Raw genomic sequence first — 23,419 nt, forward strand, 5'->3', positions numbered from 1 at the left:
TGCAGGGGGGAGGGGGCGTGCCGCCTGAGCTTTAAAGGCGGGAGGGTTCCCTGCCCGGCGTGAACCGCTGGGGGTTCTTGGGACGCTGGAACGAGCTCTTAGCTACCAAGGAAAGAGAAGCTGGTGTGAAAGGGTTTTAACCTGAGCGGGCAGATGTAGTGCTGGAGTTACTGAAATCAAAAACCGTGCAGGCGGCGTGAGAGGCAAGGACTTGGGCTTGTTGACGGCCGTCTGCCCAGGGTCGAGAACTGTGCCTGCTGCAGTTCATCCTAACTCAATGCCCGAGTTAGGATGAACATTGGAATGACGGCAGAAAGTGTGTGAACTTGGAAGCGCATTCTGTGCCGTGATGTGGAAGACTCCCATGTGTTTTTAGAGTGAGTGAAAGAATGCGTATCTTTTTTTTGATGAGTGTTTTGTACTCAAAACCATCCCACCAAAAGGAAACTTTTTGTGTTATTTTTTGATTGCAAAAATATCAGCACAATAAAGAAAATATGGAACCCAGAGGGGAAAAGTAAACCTTTACGCACTGTAAAATTTATAGCCACTGTTAGCACTTGGGGTTATTTCTTTGTATCCTCAGCCCTCATTTTTTTAAAAAAAAATTATTAAACTTATTGGGGTAACATTGGATAATAACATTATATGTTAAAAGTGTACCATTCTATAATACATCATCTGTATAGTGTGCTCACCACCAAAAGTCTAAGCAAGTGGTTCTCAACCTTCCTAGTGCCGCGACCCTTTCATACAGTTCCTTGTGTTGTGGTGACCCCCAATTTCATTGTTACAAATTGAACATAATTAAAGTATAGTGATTAATCACAAAAACAATATGTAATTATATATGTGTTTTCTGGTGGTCTTAGGCGACCCCTGTGAAAGGGTCATTCGACCCCCAAAGGGGTCGCGACCCACAGGTTGAGAACCGCTGGAACCCTTATTTTTTTAAAAAATATATTTTTATTGATATCAAAGAGGAAGGGAGAGGGGGAGAGAGAGAGAGAGAGAGAGAGAGAGATAGGAACCTCAATGATGAGGGAATCATTGACTGGCATGCCCACACTCGGGATGGAGCCGACAACCCAGGCATGTGCCCTTACTGGGAATTGAACCATGACCTCCTGGTTCATAGGTGGATGCTCAAGCTACTGAGCCACTCCAGCCAGGCTAGACCCTTATTTCTTAAAATAACTGAAATGCATGTTTATTTTTTCACTTAATGTTGTCACTATCTTTCTATTTTAATGTAAGTCTCCATAATCAAAGTTTAAAATGATCTGTTTTGTATTACTCTTTACGTAACGAAATCTCCTTTTGTCGATATTTACATTACTTTAAGTTTTAAGATGTTATGATAAACATCTTTGAATTCATAGTCTTTCACACCTTTCTTTAATTTAAAACTGTGATTTTCAACCATTTTCATCATGGCACATATAAACTAATTACTAAAATTCTTCAGCACACCAAAAAAATGTATTATGTTTTTTGCTGATCTGACAAAAAAAAAAGTATAATTTTGATTCACAGCGGACTGCTATTGTGTTGGCTGTAGTCATTTTTCTTTTATTTGATAATCTAAAAGAAAAGAGGTCAGTGCCAGGTATTGCATGTTTTAAAAATTATTGTGGCACACCGATTGAAAATCACTGGTTGAGAATCTTAGAAGTGAAATTCCTGGATCAAGGGTTCATAACATTTTTTAAAGTTCTTGATTCATATTTTTAAATTGCTTTTCACATAGGTTGTACTAATTTACCTTTCCTCTAGAAATAAATTCTCCCCTGTGAGAAGTTTGAGTAACTGGTAGATAGGAAAAGTATTATTAATTTCTTATTACAGAGTAGAAACTCACTTTTGGAGATGGTGACTTAAGTTAGGGAAAATGGATAGTAGAGTTAAATTAGGATTCAAACCCAGAGTCCATATTCTTTCTGTTATACTAACTCTGCTACAAATAAAGTTCTTTGTTATAGAGAATAGATATATTTATTCCATTTCTTCAATATTTTAAGTTGAAAATAAAAAGTTTTTTTTTTGTTTTTTTACTTATTCTTTACCTCTTTCTTCTTACTTTTTCCTGCTAGACCAAAGGTTAAATTTGATTAGCAGTGAGAGGGAAAGCTAGTAAGAAAAAAAGCTTTTCTTTTTCTTTTTTTCTCTATTTATTTATTTATTTATTTGAATTTATTGGAGTGACAGTGGTTCGTAAAACCATATAGGTTAAGTGTACAACTGAATACAACATCGTTTACACGTGATATCGTGTGCCCCATTGCCCCAAGCAAAGTCTCTTTTCCCTCCTCCAGAAGGTTTCTTTTTTTCTTTTATTTAATTTTATTGTTTAAAGTATTACAGATAGTAGTACATATGTCTCCTATTTTTTTCCCATTGACCCCCCCCCCCCGTGTCTTTGTCCATTGGTTATGCTTATATGCATGCATACAAGTCCTTCAGTTGATCTCTTACCTCCACCCCCTGCCCCCAACACTCCCCAGCTTTCCACTGTAATTTGACAGTCTGTTCAATGCTTCTCTGCCTCTGTATCTATCTTTTTGTTCATCAGGTTATAATGTTCTTTTTTATTGTCCATGAGTGAGTGAGATCATGTGGTGTTTTTCTTTCACTGCCTGGCTTATTTCACTTAGCATAATGCTCTCCAGTTCCATCCATGCTGCGGCAAATGGTAAGAATTCCTTTTTTTATAGCAGCGTAGTATTCCATTGTGTAGATGCACCATAGTTTTCTAATCCACTCATCTGTTGATGGGCATTTAGGCTGTTTCCAAATCTTAGCTATTGTAAATTGTGCAGCTATGAACATGGGGTGCATATATCCTTTCTGATTGATGTTTCTGTTTTCTTGGGATATATTCCTAGAAGTGGTATTACTGGGTCAAATGGCAGTTCCATTTTAAAATTTTTGAGGAAACACCATACTACTGTTTTCCACAATGGCTGCACTAGTCTGCATTCCCACCAGCAGTGAAGGAGGGTTCGTTTTTCTCCGCATCCTCTCCAGCACTTGTCATTTGTTGATTTGTTGATGATAGCCATTCTGACAGGTGTGAGGTGGTACCTCATTGTTTTGATTTGCATCTCTCCAATGATTAGTGACTTTGAGCATGTTTTCATGTGTCTTTTGGCTTTCTGAGTGTCCTCTTTCGAAAAGAGTCTATTTAGGTCCTTTGCCCATTTTTGATTGGATTGTTTATTTTCCTTTGTTGAGTTGTATGAGTTCCCTGCAAATGTTGGCGATTAAACCCTTACAGAGATAACATTGGCAAATATGTTCTCCCATGCAGTGGGTTTTCTTGTTGTTTTGTTGTTGGTTTCTTTTGTTGTGCAGAAGCTTTTTATTTTGATGTAATCCCATTTGTTTATTTTCTCCTTAGTCTCTCTTGCCCTAGGATCTGTGTCTGTAAAGGTATTGCTACGACATATGTCTGCAATTTTGCTGCCTATGGAGTCTTGTAGAATTTTTATGATTTCCCGTCTTACATTCAAGTCCTTTAGCCATTTGAGTTTGTTTTTGTGTATGGTGTAAGTTGGTGATCTATTTTCATTTTTTTGCATCTATCTGACCAAATTTCCCAGCACCATTTATTAAAGAGGCTGTTTTGACTCCATTGTATGCTCTTGCCTCCTTTGTCGAATATTAATTGAGTATAAAGGCTTGGGTCAATTTCTGGGCCCTCTATTCTGTTCCATTGGTCTATATGTCTGTTCTTGTGCCAGTACCAGGCAGTTTTGAGAACCGTGGCTTGGTAATATAGTTTGATGTCTGATATTGTGATCTCTCCAACTTTGTTCTTTCTCAGGATAGCTGTGGCTATTCGGGGTCTTTTTTTTATTCCAGATAAATTGAGTCCCGGGCTCTGGGGTGTCTCAGCACTCAATTCACTGCCACCTCTCCTGGCTCCCCCTCTTTCCCCGGTCTCTCCCCGGATTCCACTCCCCGGCGCGCTCTCCCTCTCTTCGGCGCGGGTGAGTGTCTGTATCCGAGGTGTCCCATGAACAGGATTCAGTGAAAACAAACAGACAGGTGCCGGCTGCGGAGGCGGGGAAGGCTTGGTTTCTGTGGGCTTCTTCTCTTGCCGGGGCTGCGTGGTCGGGTCAGCTCTTCGGGCTGCCCCCTTTAGGCTCAGTCCTCCGTGATCACGGAACCCAGCTCTCAATTTCCCTGGCGGCGCCGGGAATCCCGCGGTTCTCCTTTTCCCCCCGTCAGGGGCTGTGCCTGTCCCAACGGACGCGGCTGTCTGCCGCGCGGTCTCCCTCCGACTCTCTGGGCTCGGGGGTCGGGCGAACTTTCCTGCCCAAATCCCTGGGTTTTTTTTTTTTTTTTTTTTTTTTTTTTTACCTTGCCAGGGGAGTTCTGCTCTTCCCGGCTGTGGACCCTCTCACCAGCTGAGCAGTTTCGCCGGTTCGGTGTGAGTGTTACTGGCTTCAGCTTCCATTTGCTCCGGGACACGACCTGGGACAGGTCTGCCTGTGTCGCCGCCATCTTGGTTCTCCCTATGAAGACTTTTCAACTTTGATGTTTTCAAAAACACTGATGACCCTGAGTGGGGAGGGTACCTGCCTGCCTCCTGGGGCCGCCAAGACGAGGTTGGTCTGAGCCCCCACGTGGTCACACAGCCGGCATCTGTGAAGGGTGCTGATGAAATGTTAACCCCTTGGGCCCTGTGGCCCCTGCAAAAATACCCCCGAGGCTCTTCAAACCTTGGAAAATAAAGAAAACTGACTCAGATAAATTTTTGGAGAGTTTGTTCTAGATCTTTGAAATATGCCATTGGTATTTTAATAGGTATTGCATTGAATCTATAGATTGCTTTAGGTAGTATGGACATTTTAATGATGTTCATTCTACCAATCTATGAACATGGTATGTTCTTCCATTTGCTTATGTCTTCCTCTGTCTCTTTTTTTTAATGTCCTGTAATTTTCTGAGTACAGGTCTTTTACGTCCTTGGTTAAGTATATTCCTAGGTATCTTAGCGTCGGCCTGCGGACTGAAGGGTCCCAGGTTCGATTCCGGTCAAGAGCATGTACCTTGGTTGCAGGTACATCCCTGGCTGGGGATGTGCAGGAGGCAGCTGATTGATGTTTCTCTCTCATCAATGTTTCTAACTCTCTGTCCCTCTCCCTTCCTCTCTGTAAAACATCAATAAAATATGTTAAAAAAAATCTAATGCAAGAATAGGTTAAGAGAACAGAACAACAAAAAGGGAAAAGTGAGGGGTGGAGTGTTGGCATAAAGGTAAAGGTGAGATAGAGTAAAATGATGCTAAAGGAAAAATGAAAATAGAATGTAGAACATTAATCCCAAAATAAAATAAAGAGAAAATAAAATGAAGCTTTTCTTAAAAAGGATAAAATAGTAGTAATAATACTAATTACAAGTAAAAATATAATAATTAAAAAGGTAAAATCAAGTGAGAAAAAAAGAAAAACATTAGTTTCTTAAGTAAAAGGTGAAAAAATAAAAATGTGCAGTAGTGAAGGTCATTTACTTCCTCTACTCTTCTGTTTAGCATGCCTTTTTCCTGTCAGGTAGTCAGGATAGTATTGAAGTTTCCTGCGATACACTGCTCCTCCGTGTTGTAAACCACAGTCCTGATTTTAAAGCAGGCAATATTTCTTTGTTTCCCAGACTGCCTTTATTTGTGTTTACAGAAGAGTCAATTTGTGATTCAGCCCCTGGATGGCAGTGTTTCTGGATTGACCTCCGGGGCTATAAGTCCTCTCTAGCCAGTATTTAGGTTTTGTTTTTCCTGTCGCACTTAATACTGGTTTGGGAGAATCAAGTGCCCCAGAGCTAGTTCCATGATCTTTACTCCCTGCTCTGATCCCCAGGTTCCGCAAAAAGAGCTTTTCCCTGCAGTCTCTGAGAGTGTCCCCAATTGGGTGATCCTATGTATTTGGTTTAGTAATCAAAATCAAGGATTTAAAGAGAAAAAAAGAGCCAGAGTAAGTGCATGAGCTTGCAACTTTTACTGTCCAGCACTGTGCACAAGTCGTCTCTTCTGCACGTCCTTTTTCCCCTGGCACTAAGCTGCTGGCACAGTGGTAAAATCTGAGACTGCCTTTTTATGCCCAGTCCAGCTATGGGCTGATTTTTAGAGTTCCCTTCTGCCAGCAGCCCTGCAGATCCCCTTCCACACTCGCGGATCACACTGGCTCCAACGGCCATGGCCTTTGTGGGGTGCAGGCTTCCCCTGTGCGTGTTTCTCCAACCTGGATTGCAGACCTCACCTTTCACTAGGTGAAATCTGACCTTTCCGTGAGGAGGAGCAGGGCTCGTCCGAGTCTGCATATTCGTGCTGCTTGAGATCCGGTGTTCCTGGGTTTGTAGCTGGTCCCTTGGTGGTGGTTGCAGGGTCCCGGGATGTATATGCTTCCGATAACAGCTACTCTCCCCTTCAAGATGGCATGGTCTCCGCAGCAGAGCCAGCCGCTCTGGGAGAGATTTCAGCAGCAGTGGAGGCTGCCTGGTCAGGGGAGCCCAGCCTGATAGTCTCCAACAGTCCCCTAGAGTATAGCTATCACTCACCCACAAATTTACATTCTCCGTATTCCACACACTCTCCTTTCATTCTCTCACTCACACATTATCTTGCAGTCTGCCTTCCTGTTGGCGGCCATCTTCAAGCTTTACTTTTTTATTTTTGAGAATTTACTTTTTAAAGCATCATTAGATGATGCCAACTAATCTCACAATGTTATGTCCATTACATACAAAAAACACAAGACACTGAAATAAATTACTGAATTAAAACGCAAGGTTTATATAAATAACTAGAGGCCCGGTGGACGAAATTTGTGCACTCGGGGGGGGGGGGTGTCCCTCAGCCTGGCTTGCGCCCTCTCACAGTCCGGGAGTCCTCAGGGGATGTCTGACAGATGACATAGGCCCACAGGCCTAAGCCGGCAGTTGGACATCCTTAACGCTGCTCCTGCCACCTCTGCTGTGCTCACTGACTGTTATCCCGGCTTCTGGCTGGGCGGTGACCCCACTGCCACTGAACACCAGGGGACAGCTTCTGCATTGATCGTCTGCCCCCTGGTGGTCAGTGCGTGTTATAGCGACCAGTCATTTCGCCGTTTGATCGATTTGCATATCAGTCTTTTATTATATAGGACTAGAGGCCTGTTGCACGAAAAGATTCGTGCAATAGGCCTTCCCTTCCCCTGGCTGCCAGCACCGGTTTTCCTCTGGCACCCGGGACCCAGGCCTTCGCTCTGGCCAGAGCCGCCTTCAGTCTTCGCTGCTCTGGCCGGAGCCGCCTTCAAGCCTTCGCTGCTCTGGCTGGAGCCGCCTTCAGTCTTTGTTCCACCTATGTATGCAAATTAACCACCATCTTTGTTGGCAGTTAATTTGCATATCTTGCTGATTAGCCAACGGGAGGCATAGCAAAGGTACGGTCAATTACCATGTTTGTCTATTATTACATAGGATAAGTAGTGAAACTGGGATTGGAATCTAGGTATGTTTTATTCTAAAGCTTGTAGTATTTTTTTCTTTGTTTGTTTGTTTAGACCTCAACAATGCCCACGCTATCAACTAAAGCTTTCCATTTCTTTGTTAGGAGAGGAGGCAAAATAGTGTACTAAATTAAAATTTTTCATTAAAACTCGAATCAGTAACTTTGTAGTGCTAGAAAGTATTGTGGATCCTAAATTATTATTTGGGGGAAAACTCTTCTTGTGGAAAAGGTAGCAATCAAGAGGGAAAATGAGGAAAGAGTAGGTCTGTAAGAAGCCCCTAGACTTGTGGTAAGCAGCTATCGAGCCTTTGTGGTCTTTCAGAATCAAAGATTAGAAAATGACTCATTTGGGTAGTTCTTAAATATGTCCAGACATTAAATCCCATGTATGTAAACCCTCCTCTCCTGTCTACTATACCTTTTTACCCTACTGTGGCACTTGCTATACATACCATAGTACTTTTTTTTTTTATATTGTATGCTCCTTGAGGGCAGGAGCCTTACCTAATAGTTTATAGCTGTTTAGTTAATGAATCAATCTCTTATTTCCATCAAAAACTTTGAACATAGGGTACATTATGTTAGAAACGCCATAAGATGAAAAGAAATAGTAAAAGAAGACAGATGTAGAAAAGAATAGGATAGTAACGAGGAGGTTTAATAAATGCATGTTCATTTGATAATATGTTACACTAATGCTGAGCTATGAAATCAGCTTTGAATTTCTTAGAGGTCAAAACGATGAAGGAAAGATAAGTGATAGAAAATTCGTACTATCCATAAAAAAAGAAACATTCCCACTGCTAGGGTAGCAAAGCTTTAATTTGAGTAAAATTTCTCCCTAGATTCTTCACAAATCCTGCGTGATAAAATGGACAACATCCTTACAGATAGGAAAGGCTGCTTCTTATCCTTTAGTGCAAGATAGGTTGTGCGTTATTTAGGGTAGTACAAATTGCTTTAACCAGTTACCAGCAAAATTTTGGTAGATTACTCAAGTGTAGTAAGTGTTCCTTGCCTGTGGATGGTCAGGGATTTGTATAAGTTTGGTCAGGGACAAAGCCATCTATGCAAACCGACCGAATGACTGAACAGAGAATGACTGTCCGGACGACCACACCATGACACACACTGGCACCAGGCCAGCCAAGGCAGGTGCGATGCAATTGACCGGGGGTCCCGCCATTGCCCCATGATCGCCCCACAGAGGGAGGCCCAGCCCACCCTCTGCAGGGAGATTGATGGTGGGGCTCTGCGATTGATTGCCCCAAAAAGGGAGTCACAGGCCACCCTTTGCGCGGTGATTGATTGTGGAGCCCCGGTCGGGTGGGTGGGACCTCCCTCTGCTTAATAAAAAGCTAATATGCAAATTGAATGGCAGAACAACTGGTCGCTATGATGTGCACTGACCACCAGGGGGCAAACGCTCAACACAGGAGCTGTCCTCTAGTGGTCAGTGTGCTCCCACAGGGGGAGCGCCACTCAGTCAGAAGCCGTGCTCACCACTGGGGAGCACAGCGGCAGTGGTGGGTGCCTCTCCCGTCTCTGTGTCAGTTGGACATCCCCCGAGGATTCCTGGACTGCGAGAGGGTGCAGGTCAGGCTGAGGCACCCCCCTGAGTGCACAATTTTCATAAAAGGCTACTAATATGCTAAGTGTCCCTCCGTCCGACTGGTCGCTATGATGCGCACTGACCACCCGGGGGCAGACGCTCAACTCAGGAGCTGCTAAGCTGCAGTTCTCAGGTGATGCACCCCAAAACCCCAATTCCTCGTGGGGCTGCGTAATTCCACCATCGGTCGTGTGTTATGTTGTTACTGGGGCACTGTCAGCCCCAAATTTGGTTTATTGCACATTTGCGTTTGCGTTCCACACCCTGTACAGCAGCAACTTTGCAGAGTGCCCTCTCACTCCAGGACCCCTTGTGGGATGTTGGAAAGCTGGTTTTGGCCCGATCCCCACAGGCCAGGCCAAGGGACCCCACCTGCTGGAGGGACCTGGCTCACTCCGCAGACGCCTTTCGAGCCACGGTGCCACCCCAGAGGCCAGGGAGGGATTGCAAAAGGTTGGTTCCAGGGTGTGTCCAGCCCGTCTCACCCAGTCCTGCCCCACTGGCCACTTTCTAATTAATTTCCTTTCAGTGTGCATGAATTGGTGCACTGGGTCACTAGCTAAATATAATGCCATAACACAATCTTAAAGGCTAGTTTGCAGTTTCAGAGCAATGCATTGAACTATATAGTTTCTGACTGACTTAATCCATGGGTGAAATTTAAAGTATTTGAAGATTCTATGGACTGCAAGTTAGCTCCTCATAAATATTTCTTAAAATTAGCTTTGGGGAAAAGTTGGGCAGCAGGTAGTTTGAAGCTGACTTAAAGACATGGAAGGCATGTACTCTATACTACTCATTAAAGGTAGATTCATATACTTTAACAGTTAATCCAGAAAAAGATGTGATTGCCCTGGCCAGTTTTGCTCTGTGGTTAGAGTGTCGGCCCATGGACTGAAGGATCATAGTTTCGATTCCTGGTCAAGGGCAGGTACCTTGTTTGCAGGCTTGATCCCTGCCCCAGTTTGGGCACTTGTGGGAGGCAACCAATGGATATGTCTTACATCGATGTTTCTCTCTCTCTCTTTCTCTTTCCACCCCTTCTTCCCTCCCCTCCGCTCTCTCTAAAAAAAAAAAATAAAAAAAAAATCAATGGAAAAAATATCCTCAGGTGAGGATTTAAAAAAAAATAAAAGTGAGAAAGCCTAACTAAAAGTCTCACCCAAATAGAACATACTATCCTGTTTTCATACAGAGAAAGGGAGAGAAAGAGTATTTGTAATCAAGGCCAGGTTAGTGCAAATACATGAAAGACTAGTTTACACCTGATAAGATAGGTTTTAGATAAAAAAATATGGAGAGAGAAGGATATATCTGGAATCAAAAAATAATGTAAAGAGATATATCTACACTAATAAAAGACAAAGATGCAAATTAACTGTACCTATCTGATGCCCACCAGCCAATCAGGCGTGAGTATGCAAATTAACCCAACAAAGATGGCGGGTTAATTTGCATATGCAGGCGCCGAGCGGGGTGGGGCGCTTGCGTCGTTGCCATGGCTATGATGCAGGCGTTCTGCACCACCCCAACCGATCTGGCCCTTTGGCAGCATGGGAAGGCAGAAAGGTGGCTATGGGCCAGAGCGAAGGCAGTGCTGGCAGCCAGGGGAAGGAAGGCCCATTCTTGCACAGATCTTTGTGCATCAGGCTTCTAGTCTATATAATAAAACGCTAAGTCACCGTTATCACAGAACGATCAGGACAACCAGTCGCTATGATGTGCACTGATCACCAGGGGGCACATGCTCAACGCAGGAGCTACCCCCTGGTGGTCAGTGTGTTCCCACAGGGGGAGCGCTGCTCAGCCAGAAGCTGGGCTCATGGCTGGTGAGCGCAGCAGCAGTGGCAGGAGCCTCTCCTGCCTCCGTGGCAGTGCTAAGGAGCAGAAAGCTGAGTAATAAGGAACAGTGAGCAGGCAGGTGGTAAGGAGCAAGGGGTCCCAGACTGCAAGAGGGATGTCTGCCGAGGGGTCCCGGACTGACAGAGGGCGCAGGCCAGGCTGAGGGGACGCCCCCCCCCCCCCAGTGCACGAATTTTGTGCACTGGGCCTCTAGTAGAAATATAATGAACCTAAATATACTCATCACTCATATTAAAGTTACCAAGTATTTACCACACTAGAATCATTTTTGTCTTTTGTATCATATTCCAGGTCTTAGTTCACTTTATTCCTATGTACTTCAGCAGGCATTTCTATTACCACATCATCAAAATTAACATTTTTAATATTATCTAATAGCTTAGTCCATATATTGATTTCTCTCATTGTCTCAATAATGCCTTTTTAATATTGACTTGTTTAATTCAGGATCCCAGTGGGCCCACATATTGAACTTGTTTTTTTGTTTCTTAATCTTATACAATTTAAAATATTTGAGCAAAACTCTTCCCCCAGTCTCTTTTTAGTTTTTCCTGACATTGATCTGTTGAAGAAATCAAGTAGTTTTTTTAAAAATAGTATTTCACATTCTGGGTTTGTCTGCTCTTTTATGGTGTAATTTAGCCTTTAATACAGTTCCTCATGTTGTGGTGACCCCCAACCATAAAATTATTTTCGCTGCTACTTCATAACTGTAATTTTGCTACTGTTATGAATTGTAATGTAAATATCTGATATGCAGTATGTGTTTTCATTGTTACAAATTGAACATAATTAAAGCATAGTGATTAATCACAAAAACAATATGTAATTATATATATGTTTTCCAATGGTCTTAGACAACCCGTGTGAAAGGGTCGTTCGACCCCCAAAGGGGTCGCGACCCACAGGTTGAGAACCGCTGGACAAAGGGTTTTTAAATTCTTGAGTATTATTAGTTTAGAACTTTTTAATAGTTTTCTATAGTAAGGTTGGTCTACATTAACTAGTCTATCATTACCTGAAACAGAAATCAGCCTTTTCTCTATTTGTACATTGTGGTGGTGTTTAATTTTATAAAGAACCTTTGTATTTTCATTTTAAAGATACGTAAAATTTTAATAAAACCATTAACTCACTTTTCTAATTCCCATTTTTTGTTTTGTTGTGAAATTTTAGTTTTTTATGTGTTCATTGGCTGTATATTCATGAGTTCTTGTATTCATGTTTTTTCACTCTTTTTCTCTGCTGATTTTCATCTTGATTTATGAAAGCTTTTTTTCCGCTAAGGATGCTAACTCTGTCTCTTCTTGTAACCAATCCCCTAATCCCCCAATTTATAATTTGTCTTAAAATTTTAGAGTTACTCTTTTGGGAAGGGTTATAATAGATATAATGAGTCTTTAATACAGGTAACCTGCATAGCATGGCTATTTTTTCCTCAGTGTTATAAAATAAAATGTTAACCTCTATTTTCTTCTAGTACTTTTATTTTACCTATTTCAATATTTAATGTAGTGAACATGTGTTATGTTAATAAGTTTACTTATATATTGACTCAGAGTAATGTCTTTTGTCTGGGAAGAGTCTGCTGATGTTGAAACCTTTCTAAAATGTCCCAATTATTCACTTGTCGTCCTAGCTGGCATATAATAGCAGAAAAAACGACCTTGTTAAGCAAATAATTTATAGATAGATTTGTGCTTAATTATGAAAAGGCAAAATTTTAAAATATGACAGACAAATGTAGTAATTGTTACAAGATTATATACTATTAGCATTTTCATATTTTTAAAAACTTGATTGGTGCATTTATTTCCTTTGTGTAATAATTCATTTTATTTATGTTATTTTGGATAGACACTTGGCATTTCACCTGAGGAAAAATTTGTTATTACAACAACAAGTAGGAAAGAAATTACCAGTGATAATTTTGGTAAGCAATGTTAAGTTTATGCTTTTATATTTAATATGCTATAGTACAGCAGTTGCCATCCGGTGGTCCTCGGACCACTGGTGGTCCGTGAGATCCAAAAGGTTGGCGACTGCTGCTCTAGTATATTGTAGAACAATAGCTATTTGATTACATAGATAAGCATCAAAAAACTGTTGATGATTTAGGTTACTTTGTTGGTGTGGGGAGGAAACTGTCTATAAGTTCAGTTTATACAGAGGTCATATTTTTCAAGCAAGGTAATAGAAAAATAGTTGACATCATTTATGGCTACAGAAGATGAGACCTTGCCCAACAGCTAGCCACAGGCCTTCCATGTGGGCCCTTAAGAAGGTAATTCTCCTAATTGGATTGGGTTCTTCCATTATCTTTTTTTACCCAATTGAATTCTAAGACCTGCCAGCTTTTTTGTTTGTTTGTTTTTTAATATATTTTTATTGTTTCTAGAGAGGAAGGAAGAGGGAGAGAGAGACAGACGCATCAAGGATGAGAGAGAATCATCAATCATGCCCCACACTGGGACCGAGCACGTGTCCTGACCAGGAATTGAACCATAACCTCCTGGTTCATAGGTTATCGCTCAACCACTGAGCCACACTTGCTGGGCAAGACCTGCCAGGTTTTCATGCCTGGTTTCCTTTTGAATTTAACCACTCTTCTCCTTTCATGTTGATAACACTCAAATGTAGTTTGTCATCTGACTTCCTGTGATAATTTAAGTTACTAAATTGAGGGTTTCAGATACATGGAAGTATTTGGGCCTATTTAACTGATATTCTTAACAAAACACAACTGAATTTATAGATTGAGCCATTGTTTGGGGGTTTGCCTGTATCATTTTTAAAGATACTTCATAGAATAGATACAGTTTGCATTTTTAAAATTATAAATTCATGTGTTTCTGATTCTAGCTTTGCACTTAAGATACTACCTTTTGATTACAGATGAAACTGTTAAAGATGGAGTTACTCTATACCTGCTACAGTCAGTCGACCAGTTACTATTAACGGCTACAAAAGAAAGAATTGAATTCCTACCTCACTATGACACACTGGTTAAAAGTGGCATGTATGAGTATTATGCAAGTGAAGGACAAAATCCTTTGCGTAAGTATTCCATTTATACTAATTTTGTTAAACTATTACTCTCCTTTATCCCCTGATTACCTGTCCCATTCCTTTACTTTAAAAAAGGATCTCATTCTAATTTTTAGGAGACTGTGACAAGTCATTGTGAGCTTCCTTACTTCAAATTCTTCATTACAATATAATTCTTTTCCTACCTGTCATCTTCAGAGTAAAGATACCTCTCCTTTAAAACTAACCTAGTTGTAGAATTCATTCCCTCTCAACTCATAAGAAATCTTGTTTCTACCCATTCTTCTATCTCAGTGGTTCCCAGTGTGGGGCAATTTGAGAATGAGTTAACAGTGAATTTTTTTTTTTTTTTTAACAGTGAATTTTTTGCATTTCTTATGGTTCTAGGGGCCTCTTGTACAGTATATAAATATATATTGTGACATATTTATGCATGTCAGTTCTCTATTATATGTTTTGAAACTTTATTTGGTATTTTTTCATATCATTTCATATTATTGTTCTTTTTTTACCAATTTCTTAGTGATTTCTTCCTCAGTACTTCAGCTATTCTTTTATTTTTCTCTTTCATGGATGCCATGTTCTCTGTAAGCTTGTTTAGACCAAGTTATTGGCCTTTTAAACTCCCACCACGTGAATAGGAATTCACTTTTTAAATAAGAATTATATATCACAGCGGGGGGCCTCAGGATTTTAGAGATGCTTAGGTGCATCATGGCAAAAAAACCATTGGGAATCACTGCTCTATATCATGTATAATCTTCACTTTGATTAATTCTTCCTCTTCTATAGACCTCTCAATTGTTTTTACCTTGCCAATTTGTGTAGTTGAACTGCATGAGTAAATGGTTTGTCTTCTTAATTGCATTTCTTTATTATTTCCTTTCATCTTTATCACTCGCAAGTTTTTATCCTACCTTTGGATTGTTTGCTAGTGATCTTTACAAATTAGTTAACTTAGAGAATTTTTTTCTTTTTGGACCCTTCTAATGTGTTTAATACTACTTAGATGTTTATTATAAACTTCCTTATTGAAAATAGTTTTATTGTATAGGGATTATAGTTTGTAGGGAATAGAAAACATAGATAAGCAAAAAGAACATAAAGAGTATCCATTATCTTTTCTACCCAGATATAAATACCATTAATACTTTGGTATGTATCGCTTCAGATCTTTTCATGTTGTTTTTTTTTTCTATTTTAGTGGTTTTATATGATTTATGCTATTTTAAGCTACTTTTTGTTTAAAATAAAATGAACATCTTTAACAATGTCAAATATATATTTGTTTTTAGTGGTTAAACACTATTTAGATAATATACTGAACAGTGTTCTATTATTAGACATTTAGGTTATTTTAGTGTTTTTTAATTACAAATGACTGAATATTCTTATGACTAAATCATTGTGCACATCCTTACCTTAAGTGCAACTAATATTATCTCTGACAGTGTTCCTTTCATACAAAAAATACTCTTATTTCTCCAGTCTTAAAAACATCATAATCTTATCCCACCAGCCACTGCCAAGATTTTTGCTTCTGTTTACAGCAAAACCTCTCAAAAGAGTTGACTGTCTTCACTATTAACCATACCTCTCCTCCCATTCTCTCCTATTCACTATCATGTACTTACTCTTTTAAGGTTATCAGTCACTAAATCCAGTGATCAATTTTCAGCTCTGGTTTTACTCAAGGCATCATTTGACACTAGTAGTCCTGCACAAAATGCGTGCACCAGTAGCTTGCTACCGCCCTCCTGTAGCTCCCCTCGCCCACCCCCCCCTCATAGCTTGCTGCCCTGATGCCTCCTGTAGCTCTCCATTGCCTGCTTGTAGCTCGCTGCCCCACCTCCTGCTAATCCGCCATCCGGTTGTTACAAGGATGGTCGTTACGTAACGATCATTTGCGTATTATATAGGATAGTTTATCACTTCTTCCTCCTTGATATAATTTTCACTTGGATTTTGAGAGATCACACTATTTTCTTTCTACCACTGACTGCCTTCTCTCTTCTCCTCTTTCACTACCTTTTTTTGTTTTTTACTTTTTGAGGTATAATTGACACATCTCCCACCTTCTTAATGTTGAAATAAGTGCCTCAGGGCTTAGCCGTTAGTCTTGTTATCTCCTCTTATTTCTTCACTCAGTGATCCCATCCAATCTTGTGGCTCTAAAGACTACCATTTTTTATGTCAATGACCCTCAAATGTAGGTTGTGAGAAATGGTCATTTTTAGTTAAAAATTGATAATAATGATAGCCTTATTCCAAATTTTGTCTATTCAGCAATTGTCCATGTGGCATCTCCATTAGAATATCTAAGATGAGAACCCTGATCTGTTCACTAAATCCTATTACTACATAGTCTTCCTATTCAAAGTGATCATTGCTCTGTCCTTTTAGTTGCTAAAGTCAAAAATCAAATTGATTGTCCTTTGTTCATACATTACATTCAATCTGTCAGAAAATCCTGTTGGCACTGTTTTCTGTATTTATCTAAAAATGACTATTTCTCATCATTTCCATACCTAACACTAGGTCTGAGGCACTATCATATTACCTTTGTTTTCACAGCTCCTCTTGCTTGTTCATTCCACTCTGGTGACAGCTTTATTCTCAGCTTAGGGCCCTTTGCTTGGTATGCTCCTTCACCAGCTAGCCCCTGTCACATTCCCTTGCCCCATTCAAGTCTTGTTTGTTTACATGTTATCTTCCTAGCAAAACTTACCTTGATCACCCTATTTAAAATTGTAACTATGTTCCCTCTATGCCTTACTGTTCTTTATCTCTCTTCTCTGCTTTCTATTCTCCATAGCATATATTACCTTCTAAGATTTAAATAATTTTCTTATTTATTATAATTATATTTGATTTCCCACCTTTCTTCACTAGAATGTTAACTCCACTAGAACTGGATTTTTGTCTGTTGTGTTCAGTTCACATCACAATGCCTGGCAAATAGTGGGTCCTTAAATTCTTTCTCTGGGGATCAATTTCTAAATGTACAATCATGGAGTCAATAGAAATATTCATTTCTATGACTTTTGATAGAGATTAATTACCATACAGATTGGTTTTAACCAGTTTTCATTCCTATTATCATTATATGAATAAGCAGGGAATCTCACTGTTTAAACTCTTGCTTTGATTTTTGTCACTTTATATCATACTAGAGGCCGATGCACGAAATTCGTGCAAGAGTAGGCCTTCTTTCCCCCAGCTGCCGTCACCAGCTTCCCTCTGGCACCCGGGACCCGGGCTCCCTCTGGCCGCCAGCAGGCACCCAGGACCCAGGCTTCCCTCACAGCCCCAACTTCGTCTGGAAGGTCGTCTGGAAGGTCGTTTGGCTGTCCAGTCTAGTTAGCATATTATGCTTTTATTATTATAGATTATTATAGATTCCTGGGTCTTTCCCTGATTCTCTTTCCTTTGCCTTTGGTGTTACCTCGGCTTATTCTTTATGGTGGACATCTCTTCAGGTCATGCTGATCTTTTCTTTTTATGCTTTTCTTTTAACTACTGATACAAGCTTTAACTATTCTTTGTCAGTAGAGCAAAAATATCTGTAGCTATCTTTATTTTCCCAATTAAGTGCGATATCTGCTCCAACTCCCTTTGGAGCACCTTTACTCATTGAACTTGATATAGTGGTAGAGCATTGCCTCCAAAACTGAATTTTTCTTTCCTCCCTCTAAATTTTCTCTTTATGGGAAATATGACCAATTGTACAGTGTTCTGGAGCAAACACCCAAAACTGTCTTGGATTTTTTTCTTTTTTTTCTCCTTTTATTTATAATCAAGTACTAAATTGTATTCATTTCTTTCTTCCAAATTACTCTTAACTCTTTTTTTCTTCCCATTTCCTACAGTGTTCCTTTTCCATTTTTTAAAGTTGTTACCCTTAACCAGATCCTTATACATATCTTACTTCTAGCTAATTTATAAACATAGCCGTCCTGTAAGTCATTTGCTACGCTCTTTTTTCTAATAAAGGAAATAAAAGTGAGAAGTAATTTGAGTAGTGACCTTGAAGAAAGAATATTTGGAACAAAGCAGAGCCAGTGATCATGGAACATCCAGTTGGTTGTATAGTAGGAAATCAATAGCAGTTCTGTGTCAGTTAACCAGACATGTTCTGCTGCTTGACAAGTTGCTGTCATAAGATTTCTATATCTAAATTAGCTATTAACACACACATTTAGAGTCGCTTTATACTTGCCGCCATAACTCTGTATGTACTTACTTTAGACTTCTTCATGATGTGATTACATACCACAGAGTACTTACTATTGGATTTTTATTGTAAAAGTCTTCTGTCTCTTCTGTCTGTATGTCTGTCTTTAGATTATTAACTCTGTGAGGTCAGGAATCGTGGTTGGCTGACTAATGCAATATAATGCTATATAAGTACTGATTGATGACTGCTTTTTTATGCTGGTGGTGATTGGTGATGATGCCTTTAATTATGTATTGCATCATTAGGATCAGGATAATACTTTAATTCTTGTTATTTTGGAAATAAACGTGATGGCTGAAGGTACTTCATAATTTCTTCTATGAAATTTTATATGAAGTATTTGGAAGGGAAAATTAAAGCAGTAATATTTTCTCATTCTTTTCCAGCATTTGCTCTTGCAGAATTAATTGACAATTCATTGTCTGCTACTTCTCGTAACACTGGGATTAGAAAAATACAGATCAAATTGGTAAGAAAAGAATACTATTAAGCAATTCAGCTTTTCCTTTTATAAAAGTAGTACAAGTTAATTGGGGAAAAAGTAAAAAATAAAGAAATAATTATCTGATATCCCTTCATCTAATGTTAAAATTTTCACATGCCCTTTTTTCTGTGCATATGTATGATTATAATATACATTTTGTTGTTTGTAATCTTCTTTACTTCAAGAACATTGCCATACCATGAATATTATGCAATATAATATACCATTGCTGCGGGTTAGTTTATTGGCTATGATATAAATTATATTATAGTATAAAATCTATATAAAAGCCTAATATGCAAAGTGTCCCCTCAGGAGTTCAACTGGGAGTTCAATCGCTCGCTATGATGTGCGCTGACCACCAGGGGGTGGCATGGAATGAAGGAAGGCCCTGGTCGGCGGCCTGCAGCTGGGGAAGGGAGGCCCTGTCCGGCAGCCAGCAGCCCCTAGGGACCCTATCCGTGCACGAATTTTATGCACTGGGCCTCTAGTATAATATAATATAAATCAGCCTACTATTATTGCATATTTAGGTTTTTTTCTGTGTTTTAGCCATTGTAAGCAATGCTGAGAGGATAAACATCCTTATAAGTCTCTGTATGCATCTCTGATTAATTCATCAAGGTAAATATAAGAAATGAAATTTCTGGATTAAAGGACATGAAGAATTCTAAGACTTTTGATTTATACAGCTGAAGTGCCCTTAAGAAAGTTGTATTAATTTATAATTCCACCAGAAATGTATGAGTGAGCCCATTGAATCATTTTCCTATATTTAACTTTTCATGTTTTTAATATTGATTTGACTTTTTCTGTCTTTTGAACTTGTTTTACTTTATAGCATTTTGATGAAACACAAGGAAAACCTGCTGTTGCAGTGATAGATAATGGAAGAGGAATGACCTCTAAACAGCTTAATAACTGGGCTGTGTATAGGCTGTCCAAGTTTACAAGGCAAGGAGATTTTGAAAGGTTAGAAAACATTACTCACTTTTTCATGGGCAGCTGGGTATTTTAATAAGGATAAGAACTCATATTTCTTTAGTTATACATGATACATTGGAGGTTTTGATGTTAACATTTATTTAGATTTTTATATTATAGAATTTTTATGATTAAAACTTAGTTTAGAAATTGTCAAAACTACATAAATCATATTGTGCCTGTTCATTGAACAATTGTCTTTGCATTTTCTGAAGTATGTAGGAGTTATGTTGATATGTTGAGTACTTTGAGGCATTTCCCTTTTTTGTTACTAAGTTTGATGGAAGTTGTGTAGCCTCTGGAGGAGTAGAATGGTTTTAAAATAGGCATTAGAAATCACTAATACCACTTAAAAATGTCTAAATGTTTAACGTACGTATTTCTGTTGAGCTCTATTACTCTACTTTTGGGTCTTATTATTCTACTTTTGGGGCTCTGCATTACGAAACATTTACAACTGCTAGGAAATAGAATCTATCCAGGAGTTTACATCAGAATGTGTTTGTAAAATATATCCTGAATAAAATGTTGTAGAGGAAACAAAATATACTAGAAACTCTCAGGAATATAATGATTCAGGTCTTTGGGATATTAACTCAATTCTAGTAAACAATCACAAGTCTTTTGATATTTAAGCTATGTTGTGTACTTTAGGAAACATACTTGGGAAGATCTATTGGCATTCTTATTAAGTAGTTAGTAGTTGTTCATGTCCTGTTTTGGTATTTCTTATGTAAAGGAAAGTCACCCAAATTTAAGGATTAATCTTAATAACGTGAGGGCGACTTACTCTTAGAGGTGCTTGCAGCATTCATTGCTCCTGCATGGGTGGGTAGGACACGGAGAACCAGGGACTTCTCTGGTTCAGGGAAGCCATTGCTTTTTGCTCCGCCCTGGTGATGCCCAGAGGCCCTGCCCCACCAATTTACAACCCCATCCAAGCTGTGCTCATCGACTTTTGCATATGAATGGCCTGTCCTTTTGCCTAAAACAAACTGCAGCTAGGTCAGAGAGCCCCAGAGATTCCAAAAGAAGGCCCACTACCTGGCAGCAGCAGCGGCCTTGCTTCACAGCTGGGCCTCGTCTGGGCACTTCCAAACCTCATACAAAGAGGAGGAATCTGCAGATGTCTCTGTGCCCTGTAGGGCAGCCCCAGACAGTGCCTGACCTTGCACCTCCTTAGAGAGGATAACGGATTACAACTATTCACATCCATAAGAGACACACTCAAGGATCAGACTCAGTGAGCACCAAAGCCCTACTGAAGCAAGTCCTACCCCATAAAGGTGTTTCACAAATGAAAGAAATGGATGAAGCAAAATACTAGATACAGAGTTCAAAACCACGGTTATAAGATTACTCAAAAATCTTCTAGAAACCTCGGAGAAATTTGGTGAGATCCTCAAGGATATGAAAAAAGACCAATCAGAAATTAAGCATACACTGACTGAAATAAAGAATAATATGCAGAGATCCAACAGCAGATGAGAGGATCCCAAGAATCAAGTCAAGGATTTGAAATATGAAGAAGCAAAAAACACCCAACCGGAAAAGCAAAAAGAAAAACAAATCCAAAAATATGAAGATAGTGTAAGGAGCCTCTGGGACAACTTCAAGCGTACCAACATCCAAATTATGGGGGTGCCAGAAGAGAGAAAGCAAGATATTGAAAACATATTTGAAGAAATATTGACAGAAAACTTCCCCTACCTGGTGAAAGAAATAGACTTACAAGTCCAGGAAGCGCAGAGAACCCCAAATAAGAGGAATCTAAAGAGGACCACACCAAGACACATCATAATTAAAATGCCAAGGGTAAAAGACAAAGAGAGCATCTTAAAAGCATCAAGAGAAAAACAGTTACCTACAAGGGAGTACCCTTACGACTGTCAGCTGATTTCTCAACAGAAACTATGCAGGCCAGAAGGGAGTGGCAAGAAATATACAAAGTGATGAATAGCAAGAACCTACAACCAAGATTACTCTACCCAGCAAAGCTATCATTCAGAATTGAAGGCCAGATAAAGAGCTTCAGAGACAAGAAAAAGCTGAAGGAGTTCATCACCACCAAACCAGTATTATATGAAATGCTGAAGGCTATTCTCTAAGAAGAGGAAGAAAAGGTAAAGATAAAAATTATAAACAAAGTGACAACAAATACATGTCTATCAACAAGTGAATTTAAAAATCGAGTGAATAAAAAATCTGAAGAACAGAATAAACTGGTGAATAGTATAGAATCGGGGATAGAAAAGGAGTGGACTGACAATTCTCGGGGGGGGGGGTGTGGGGGCTATAGGAAGAGATTGGACAAAAATTTTACACCTATGGACGAGGATAATTGGGCGGGGTGGTAAGGGCATGCGGTTGGGTGGGAACCGAGTGAAGGGGAGCTATGGGGGGCAAAAGAGGAACAACTAATAATCTGAACAATAAAGATTTGTTCAAAAAAATTGAATTATAATTTACAAGGTAATGACAAATTGTTTTTCCAAAATGATTGTATCTAATCTAATAAAAGACAAATAGGGTAATTAACTGTACCTCTGATATGCTTCCCATTGGCTAATCAGGGCGTTATGCAAATTAACTGCCAACCAAGATGGCGGCCGGCAGCCAGGCAGCTGAAATGAACATGAGGCTTGGTTGCCCCGGCGATGGAGGAAGCCAAGGTTCCCCTCCTGCTGCCGCCCAGCTCTGAGCTCCGGATGCAATAATGTCTTAATTATAGAAGCTAAACAAACCCCAGATCCCTGCTTTCAGCAGTGGAGGCCTCAAGCTGGAGCCAGCCTCAGAGCTAAAGCCGGCTCTCAGCTCCAGTGACAGCCATAGAAGGTAAATAAATCCCAGAATAAAAATAAAGAAAAAGAAAAAAAGGAGAGGTTGGGAGCTTCAGTCGCCCACCAGCCTGAAAATAGCCCTCAGCCCCTCACCGAGACTGGCGAGCCACCCCAGTGGGGACCCCCACCCTTAAGGGGGTACGACCAGCTGCAAACAGCCATCATCCCCTCATCCAGGCTGGCCAGGCACCCAAGCGGGACCCCCACCCTCATCCGGGACACCCTTCAGGGAAAACCAACCAGCCCCCACCCATACACCAGGCCTCTATCCTATATAGTAAAAGGGTAATATGCAAACTGACCCTGACAGCAGAAAGACTGGGAATGACTGGTCACTATGACACACACCGACCACCAGGGGGCAGATGCTCAATGTAGGAGCTGCCCTCTGGTGGTCAGGGTGCTCTCACATGGGAGGAGCTCTGCTCAGCCACAAGTCAGGCTGATGGCTGCCAGTACAGCGGTGGTGGTGGGAGCCTCTCCTGCCTCCTCAGCAGTGCTAAGGATGTCCGACCAGCTTAGGTCTGCTCCCCGCTGGCAAGTGGATATCCCCCGAGGGCTGCCGGGCTGCCAGAGGAATGTATGATCGCCAGCTTAGCCCCGATCCCCTGGGGATCGGGCCTAAGCCAGCAGGTGGTCATTCCCTGAGGGGTCTCAGACTGCGAGAGGGCACAGGCTGGGTTGAGAGAGACCCCCTCCCCCCCGCAATGCACAAATTTTTGTGCACCGGACCTGTAGTTAATTTATACTCCAACAACTTAAATTCACTTAGGAAAACATTTGGGTCTGATAGGTTTTTTTGTGGGAAAAACTTTAAACTATTGCTTTAATTTCTTTCAGAGACTTAGAAGAATATTTA

At 40.3% G+C, this 23,419-nt stretch overlaps 1 protein-coding gene across 4 annotated transcripts in view; it reads left to right on the forward strand.

Annotated features, from left to right (window-relative positions):
- The window catches only part of SMCHD1 (structural maintenance of chromosomes flexible hinge domain containing 1), a 153,818-nt gene that overhangs the window by 1,457 nt on the left and 128,942 nt on the right, over positions 1–23,419 (forward strand). For all 4 annotated transcript variants that reach the window (XR_009454146.1, XM_059706537.1, XM_059706536.1 and 1 more), the window contains exons 2-5: positions 12,825–12,900; positions 13,863–14,024; positions 18,639–18,721; positions 19,578–19,708. Coding sequence is in view for 3 of the 4 variants with exons in the window: in XM_059706537.1 (XP_059562520.1) it covers positions 12,825–12,900; positions 13,863–14,024; positions 18,639–18,721; positions 19,578–19,708 (452 nt within the window). In the remaining variant the exon portion in view is untranslated. The remainder of the gene's footprint in view (positions 1–12,824; positions 12,901–13,862; positions 14,025–18,638; positions 18,722–19,577; positions 19,709–23,419) is intronic.

This window comes from Myotis daubentonii, chromosome 8 (assembly GCF_963259705.1).
Source record: "Myotis daubentonii chromosome 8, mMyoDau2.1, whole genome shotgun sequence".
NCBI classification, from domain to species: domain Eukaryota; kingdom Metazoa; phylum Chordata; class Mammalia; order Chiroptera; family Vespertilionidae; genus Myotis; species Myotis daubentonii.